This window comes from Frankliniella occidentalis, unplaced genomic scaffold, assembly GCF_000697945.3.
Source record: "Frankliniella occidentalis isolate FOCC.00 unplaced genomic scaffold, Focc_3.1 Scaffold179, whole genome shotgun sequence".
NCBI lineage: Eukaryota > Metazoa > Arthropoda > Insecta > Thysanoptera > Thripidae > Frankliniella > Frankliniella occidentalis.
This window is the reverse complement of record NW_026267305.1, coordinates 293,528-302,333: the sequence shown is the minus strand read 5'-3', so window position 1 is coordinate 302,333 and position 8,806 is coordinate 293,528. Positions and strand designations below refer to the sequence as shown.

The 8,806-nt window shown below is 42.9% G+C and overlaps 1 protein-coding gene across 2 annotated transcripts in view; it reads left to right on the top strand.

Moving 5' to 3' along the window:
- The window catches only part of LOC113210637 (cytochrome P450 6A1), a 23,905-nt gene extending 15,950 nt beyond the window's left edge, over positions 1-7,955 (top strand). Inside the window, exons 6-7 of one of the 2 annotated variants that reach the window (XM_052271937.1) lie at positions 352-414; positions 502-1,047. In XM_052271937.1, the coding sequence (XP_052127897.1) occupies positions 352-414; positions 502-519 (81 nt within the window). In that variant the 3' untranslated portion in view covers positions 520-1,047. Of the gene's footprint in view, positions 1-351; positions 415-501; positions 1,048-5,935 lie in introns of those variants that run through there. The other variant, XM_052271939.1, reaches the window with a different exon arrangement.
- The last annotated feature ends 851 nt before the right edge of the window (positions 7,956-8,806 follow it).

The window sequence follows — 8,806 nt, the reverse complement described above, 5'->3', positions numbered from 1 at the left end:
GTCTGTAACAGGGTGTCTGTAACAGGGTGTCTGTAACACTTTGTTGTAGCAATTTGTCTGTAACAGTGTTGTTACGGTTGTTACGGGGAACGCCCGGCAGGTAGGCCACCGACGATAACTCTCGCGCCTGGAGGTAGGCAGCCTCTCCTGCACGAGTAACTGTCTGCCGCTGGGGGCGAGAGATGGCGCTGACACCTGCTTGTCTGGAATTCCCTCCTCCATACCTCTCCCCCCTCACCTGACCAGAGATCAGCTGGGCAAGCGAGGGAGCGGAGGAGGTCTCTTTGCTGACCGAGCGCCATCCGAGTAATCAGCTCTTGTGACTCTGCTCCAATTTTACCATTTTATCAGTTCACTCGTGAATGGTCCGGAGTGACCTGTGTTGTTCATTTTCTTGGTCTTAAGGCCTCATTGGTGAGTCTTCCCAACAGCATTCGTTTTATGATACAGTTCCTCCTGGTATCCTGTGTGGACTCATGTGTCTCTCATTATTGCATTTAGGTTGCCTTGTGTCATTGACACTTTTAGTACTGCCTGATAAGTACACTATGGAGGGCTAAGTCGCCTTGGGTGCCCTGGCCAGTCATCATGATGATCAGCAACGTCGGTCTCCTCAGGGAAACCATCTGATACTAACTATGTAACCACCTCCAGTACCCAGCCTCCATGCAGGTGTAATTCAATGAATTTACATAAATCCCTGCCACTTGAACCATCAGTCAAAATGTTATGTACTTGTATATAATTTGTCTGTTTGTCCCTAGGAAGAATAGTTTCGGATTTAATTAACCAGATTTTCCTCGTGTTAAATTGGCGTTTCTTGCCTTGTTTGGGGACAGGTAGCTGGAAAGGCAAGTGATTCGTAGATTGCGTGCCACTCTTCCAGTAACTTGTCCCCAGTAAGGTCGTTTATTCTAGTTGCCTTGTAGGCTGCCATCATAGAGTCTATTCTGGTTAACGTAACTTAGTGTACTCAATGCGAGTTTTATGTCTCCTTAGGGTCGAACAGCAACAGCAACCGTAAATTTCAGTATAATAGTACCTCTCTATTCGTTTATAATTTGACTCCCATACCCAAGTATGCAATACTAAGAAAAGAATTAGTATTACACACAGAAAAATACGAGAAAGAATTTATTGCAATGTCAGAAAATAACAAGAAAAAAACGAAAGTAATTGAAAGAGACATACAAAGGTTTCAGTACAGGTAAATTTGGTACAGCATATTACAAACAGAAAAATACAAAAAAGATTTTATTGCAATGTCAGAAAAAGACAGGAGAAAAACAAAAGTAATGGAAAGAAAGATACAAAAGTTTCAGTACATGTAAATTTGGTACAGCATGAACAACTCAATTCGTAGATATGAAAAATAACAAAACACCAAGTATAAGAGAATTAAGGACAGTGAACGACTTCGTAAAGATGTCGAAGCATTGGTAGACAAATGCAGCAAACAGACTGGAAGAAAAAAACACGAGTTAGTGAAACTATTAAGAAAGCGCAATGACATCTTTCACAAGGATAACAGTACTTTTGTTAAAAATGGCTGGACTAATAATGAAATAGATACAGGGGACCATCCCTCATTAAGCACACAGCAAAGCACATAAGCAAATATAATATGCAGGCTGCGTTGGTGACCATTAAAAAGTATTAAGAACAATGGGCCATCATACCCAGTCAATCAGCATGGGGTTTTTTAATTCTTTGTGTAATGCAAAAGACTGGAAAGGCATAGAATGCAATCACCAGAGTCACAAAAACACATATGCCAAAGGTACAGGACTTTTTGCATCTAATGAAAAGGAAAAAAATGTATCATGTTTTTCATTTACCCAAAGTATACCACAACATTGAAATATTCAGAAGATCAACCAAAGACAGGTATAACATTACATGAAGGACTAGGACTATGACATAAGCAGTTTGGGTTTACCAGCCTAAGCTTCAAGCTGGCTGCAGGACCAGATGCCTTTCAATACATGACTAACCGAATCATCACTCCAACCATTGAGAAAACCTCAAATAATAAGATAAGAAACACAGGGTAAGTTTACCTTGATGACAACTGCATAAGTGGGGATTATTTCCAGAAAAGTGGCAAAGATTAGACGGTCTATTCAACAGGATCAAACCAGCAGGTTTCATAATAAAGGCAAAGAAATGTAAGCTATTCCAGCCAAAGATAAGCTATCTGGGACACAGATTATCTGAAAAAGAAATAAAAACAAATCAAAATAAAATAAAGAAAATAATGAGTTGACCAGCAAGAAGAATGTAAAAAAAGGCAAGATCATGAATACAGTTAGTCCAGGACTACTCTCTAAATATGTTTCACACACATTGCAACGATAGCTAATCCCATATTCAAGTTTCAAAAGAAACAACAAGCATTTGAATGGACCAGAGTTTGTCAAGAGTTATTTGATAAATCAAAAGACTCCTGAGAACAGCACCAAAATTAGGACCTCAAGATATGATTACTGGAGAGTTTACTATTAACACAGATGGTATTTTGTTCGGCCTTGGCTGTGTCCTAAGCCAAGTAAGAATGGAAAAGAAATCACAATAGGCTACTTATCCAAAATACTTAACACTCCACAAAGAAACTATTGTGCAACACACAGGAAGCTACTTGCACCTGTCAAGTCAATAAAAGCATACCATCATTACCTGGCAAATTCACTGTTTGTAGTTAAAACAGACCATGCAGAATTGAAGTGGTTAATAAATTTCCAAAATCATAGTGGTAAGACTTCACGTTGGCTTGAAAAATTAGGACAATACAGATGTGAAATGGTCCATGTAAAAGGAACAGTCATAGGGCATCCTGATGCTTTATCGAGAAAGACATGTGATGTCTGCAAGAAATATTTCAAACTGAAAAGAGAAACAAAACAGTATTAGTCTGCCACTCTCAAATCCAATTGGATTAAAAGAAAAAAAGGTATTACAACTGATACTACCAGCCAAACTGGTAAAACAAACAGTGAAAGCTTACCATGATCAGCTGGTAGTATGCAATCATATGAGGGTGTCCAAAACATTAGGATTCCTTAAAAAATTCTTCTGATGGCCAGCAATGTTTGAATACACAGATAAGGTAGTTTCTCAGAACAGAATTTGCACAAAGTTCAAACACCCAGCTCAGGAATTATATTTATGAAACTTATTCCTTTTCAGATGTTGAGTGCAGGTTCACTTTTGACCTGAATTAGGATGATTTAAGATGAAAATTAAGTTTACAAGCATTATGAAAATTGATTAACATAACATAATATAATGTAGAACAAGATTTTCTGGCTAACTTCAAGATCAAATAAGATACTGTGTCGTCTAATCTCTCACTCACGTTTTTAAAGGACTAGAGCACCATCTAACTCATTAATAATTTGCCTTAAATACTTTTCTGATAAAGTTAATAACTCATTATTGTGCGATTCATCATAATTTAAGATCAAATTCTGATACAAGTAAATCAAATATTCAACTTCTCCTTTTTCTTCAAATGTGAGGTTATCAAAAATTACAGTAGCAATTTCATTAATAAGTGATTGGTCATTTCTCACGGCTTCAATTGTTAAAGATATTATTTCAGTGTTACTTTGGACTACAAGTTGACAGTTTAACAAAAAATTTACAAAATCGTGAACTTCTTCATATGCAGTACTCATTTTTAGGCAGATAAGGTTTCAAAAATAAATAAAACGAATAGGATTTACTTGTCAATGTAAAACTAATGATTCATGAAAACACTGGCCCTAACCGATAGAAATTAATAATACTGTTACCGTACAAAAATTTAGAATGTCTGAATAATTTATGAAGTTATGTTCTGTTTCTATGTGAATGTGATAGTAATGACACTTGCTTATTGTTGCTAAGATATTAAGTAAACTTACAACATTCCCTTACTTTCTTATTTAGTTTCCAATTGACAGTCTGTTAATGAGAATTGCATTAGTTCTTATTGAAAACAAAACCTTATGAAGATGACTTTCAATCTAATGTCAAATCAAAACGTATTACAAAATCTGATATGGGGAAATTTAAGTAAGCTTATCTCGACAACAGATAACATATTTATGAAAAAATGTAATGACTACTTTGTGACCCACCTGTATAACCTCAGAGTTGGAATTCATGCAATAGACAGAATCCCTAAAATCACTTTCACTCAAAAGAAGCTTGTAGTGTGAAGCTAGTCACATTAAATTTCAGAGTTTGAGTCAAATTCATGTTTAGACTTGCTATCATGCCTTCAGAAACTGAAAATGACAAGACGTGACTTTAAAAAATTACAAAAATTCAATACAATAAAAAGAAGATCTTGAAAACTGAAAAGAAAAGAAGATAACCTTACTTCAGAATTACTAAGAACAAACAAATTTAATAAGAGAACTAAAAATAGTATAAAATAGGTATTCAAACACTCATTCTCTTTTTCAAACAAACCTTCCACAAGTTTTCAAAGACAGATTAAATATAGTTTAACTGAGCCTTGAAAATGCCGGTTTCTTGTACATTACTTCAGTGTCTTAAGACAAACACAGGAAAACAAACGTCCTAAATAAAAATATTGCTGTTTACCTGCACATAAGCTTTTTGAAATGACGGGCGGCTATCCGCAGATAAACCGCCTGCAGACAACTAACGACATCGTTTCAGTTGATTAACCGACTAAATTTCTCATAAATTGCAACAAACCTCCCAAATACCACTTGAACATACATCAAAGACCGTAAAAGTTTTCATATTGACTATTTGCTTATCAAAAAACTGTGTATCCAAGGAGGTCTTTAAATAATTTAAAAATAAATAATAACAGAAAAAAGCATGTGTATCAAAATTACAAAAAGAAAGTGAGGTATGTTTTTGTAATTGTGTGTCAAAAAAAGTCATGGACGTTTATGAAAATTTAATAAAGACAAGACAGATATAAATTCTTGTTGGATGTCGAAAGCATAAACACTAAAAGAAATTTTAGAAATCTGTCGAACCAAGGAGGTAAGGGTAGGATATAATGCTGTGTTAACCTCCTCATATTTGGAATTAACATTAGAATAGCACCTTTCTGTTAATGTTAATAAGGATTCTAAGATTTCAAATTCAAAAACAATCTGTCACACAAAATATAGAATCCAAAGTACGGTTGGTTTTGCTCACATTGTACATCATAACGTTTTAGAGAATAAATACTTCAGTTACAACAAAATTTTGTTTACTAATTGGTATAACATAACAAAATAGGTAAAACGGAATCATTAAAATAAGATTTCATAGTGATAACAAATGCCTATAAGACAATAAATTCTTCATCAAGATCTTCAAAATAACTGAAAAGGTAAATTAATCACATTAGAATTATCCAATAGCTAACGATAATGACAAAACCAATGTCAAAGAAATACTAACTGTGAACCATCAACAATACTAGTTTGAGAAAGTTCATCACACCGCAACTGACAGGTACAGCTTCGAACAGACATTAAGTTCAATTTGCAAAAAAAACAACGGATACGCTTACTTTCAAGGTTTTCCAACAACTGATGTACAATGACAAGTTTAAGTAATTTGTCTATAACAGTTAAATTGTCATCATGATCAACACATCTTGTACAAATTTTGACTAGAGTATCATCTTTAAGTAAACAAATTTGATACGTCACAGTTACACAAGAAAAAAGAGGAACAAAGCCATTTTGACATATTACACCCATCATTTAACAAAGTTCAACAATTTATGATGTATTACAACTGTTAGATATGACATTCAGACCTCTCCACTCATGAAATTATTTTTCCTTCACTGTGGAATCACAGAAACACCTGCTAAATTGTCATTGTTGTACAGTTGCCTGACAACAATATCTCAACCACTTTGCACAACTAATTTTTGACAGTCATACTTTTTTTTCAATCAAAATTACAGACATCAGCTGCAATATATCTAAAGAAACCTCTTCAGGCTAAACAGTTTTACAAAATATAACAATACAACAAAAAGATGGACCCACCAGACACAGTAAGTATTAAAAAATTTTGAAATAAAAAAAATTGTTAAGGTACAACATACTCCACAGAGTTAGCCCACAATTTCTGCTGGAGCTTAATCGGAAGGGTTATAGTGTTTTCTGTAGCTATAATAACTGAGGTCCTAAAAAGGGTTTTTTAGTCAAACTAAACCTAAAAAGTCTACTTCATGAAGCCAACGAAGACCTACGCCCACAAAGTTAGCTCAAATTTGGTAACGAAGTCTTCTAAGAACGCTTGTAGAGCTTCCCCCGGAATCCTGGAGTTCTTGCCGGCTACCACGAGGAGCACCTCACCGACAACCCCATGTCGTGGCGTGCGACCTCCTATCGCGGACTTGCAAGGGTCTAACGCTGCCCTGCAAGGGCCTAAACATCAAGTGCAACGATCTGGGCGGGGAAGACAGAAAGCGGCAGGTTTGTAGTATTGCCCCCCCCCCTTCCGTTCCCCAGCGTCCAACACATACAAACACTCAAGGGCGCCCATGGTGAGAAAGTGCACCGACCCAAGGCTGCAACAGCTACAGCAGTGAACGACACTCAGTCCAGGTCCGTCAACTCCTTGCCGGCTGCCCTCTGTTCACCGCCCAGACAGACACAGCAGCAGGTATGGCAAGGAATAGCCCCTCGGCAGTGTCATCCACTCCGCTGCCATCGAAGCCCTGACGGTTGACGTCCGCTGCACACTCAGGTTGTCGACAGCGCAACAACAGGTAGGGCAAGGAGTCACCGCACAGCAGCGTTCTTCACTCAGTGGTCAATCCTGTTACACGACAGTGCGCGCCAGGACGCGTAGTTGCCTACCCGGCCGGCGCTCCCTCGCACTCACACTCACCTTGGTGGGGTCGAGCAGCGGTCTCTGCGCGGACATCCGGTGGGGGGTGGGCCGCGAGGCCTGCACCACCGGCCGCTCGTCGTAGTCATCCTGGTGCTAGTGCTGGGATAGCGAGGGCGTGGTGGGCGCGGCCTTGGCCTTGGCGCCGAGCAGCTGAGGGCTGCGGGGCAGCACGGGGTTGCTGCCACGGGACGGCAGGAAGGGTCGCCGCTCCACCCGCGGGGCCTGGATCACGTCGTCGGCCGTCGTGCTCCGCGGCGGCGCCGGCGTGGTCGTGGTCGTGCTGCTGGGATGCGGCGGCGAGCGCGGCCGCGTCGACGGATGCGTTGGCATAGTCCTGGGCGTTACCAGCTACGAAAGGTACTCCTCGTCATCGTACTACTCCACGTCCTCCTCGGACAGCGGGGCCTGCGTTGTGGTCGTGGACGGCACCGACGGCTTCCTCGGCGACTTTGGCATGGGTTTGGGTGTCGGCGGGGGTGGTGACGTCGTCGTGGTGAAGGTGGTCATTGTCGACGTCGTCGCCAGCGTCACTTCGCTGCTGTCGTGCTGCTGGCGGAAGAAACCGTGAGTAGCGAAAAGGGACCGCGCTGCCATCGAAACCCTGGCGGCTGACGTCCGCTGCACACTCAGGTCGACAATGAGCGCAACTACAGGTAGGGCAAGGAATCACCGCACAGCAGCGTCCTCCACTCCGTGCTCATGAACGACAGGGCGACTGCAACACGCTCTCATCAACTCTCAGAAAGTCCGCGCCAACTCAAGTATGAGATCAAGGTAGAGGCCAAGTGTCGGACTACATGGCACTGGCTGTAACCTGGGATATTTGTCGGAGGGCACAAGAAGCACCTCACCGACAAGACCACGTCGCGGCGTACGGCGGCTTCATGGACTTGAGAACGCTGCCCTACAAAGGCCTCAAAATCAAGTGCAACGATCTAGGTGGGGAAGACGCAAAGAGGTAGGTTTGTGATACTTTACACCTCGGTGGAGTCGAGCAGCGGTCGCTGCGCAGACGTCCGGTGGGGGCTGGGCAGCGAGGCCTGCACCAACGGCCGCTCGTCGTAGTCATCCTGGTGCTGGTGCTGGGATGGCGAGGGCGTGGTGGGCGCGGCCTTGGCCTTGGCGCCGAACAGCTGGAGGCCAGGGGGCAGCACGGGGTTGCTGCCACAGGACGGCAGGAAGGATCGGCGCCCCACCCCCGGCGCCTGGATCACGTCGTCGCCCGGCGTGCTCCGCAGCGGCGCCGGCGTGGTCGTGGTCGTGGTGCTGGGCTGCGGCGGCGAGCGCGGCCGCGTAGACAAGTGCGTTGGCATAGTCCTGGGCGTTACCAGCTCCGAAAGGTACTCCTCGTCATCGTACTACTCCAAGTCCTCCTCGGACAGCGGGGCCTGCGTTGTGGTCGTGGACGGCACCGACTGCTTCCTCGGCGGCTTTGGCATGGGTTTGGGTGTCGGCGGGGGTGGTGACTTCGTCGTGGTCATGGTGGTCATTGTCGACGTCGTCGCCGTCGTCACCTCGCTGCTCTCGTGGTGCTGGCGGAAGAAACCGTGAGTAGCGAAAAGGGACCGCGCTGCCATCGAAACCCTGGCGGCTGACGTCCGCTGCACACTCAGGTCGACGATCAGCGCAACTACAGGTAGGGCAAGGAGTCACCGCACAGCAGCGTCCTCCATTCCGTGGTCATCGACGACAGGGCGACTGCAATACGCTCTCATCAACTCTCAGAAAGTCCTCGCCAACTCAAGAATGAGATCAAGGTAGAGGCCAAGTGTCGGACTAAATGGCACTGGCTGTAACCTGAGATATTTGTCGGAAGGCACAAGGAGCACCTCACCGACGACACCACGTCGCGGCGTACGGCGGCTTCATAGGCTTGAGAACGCTGCCCTACAAGGGCCTCAACATCGAGTGCAACGATCTAGGCGGGGAAGAC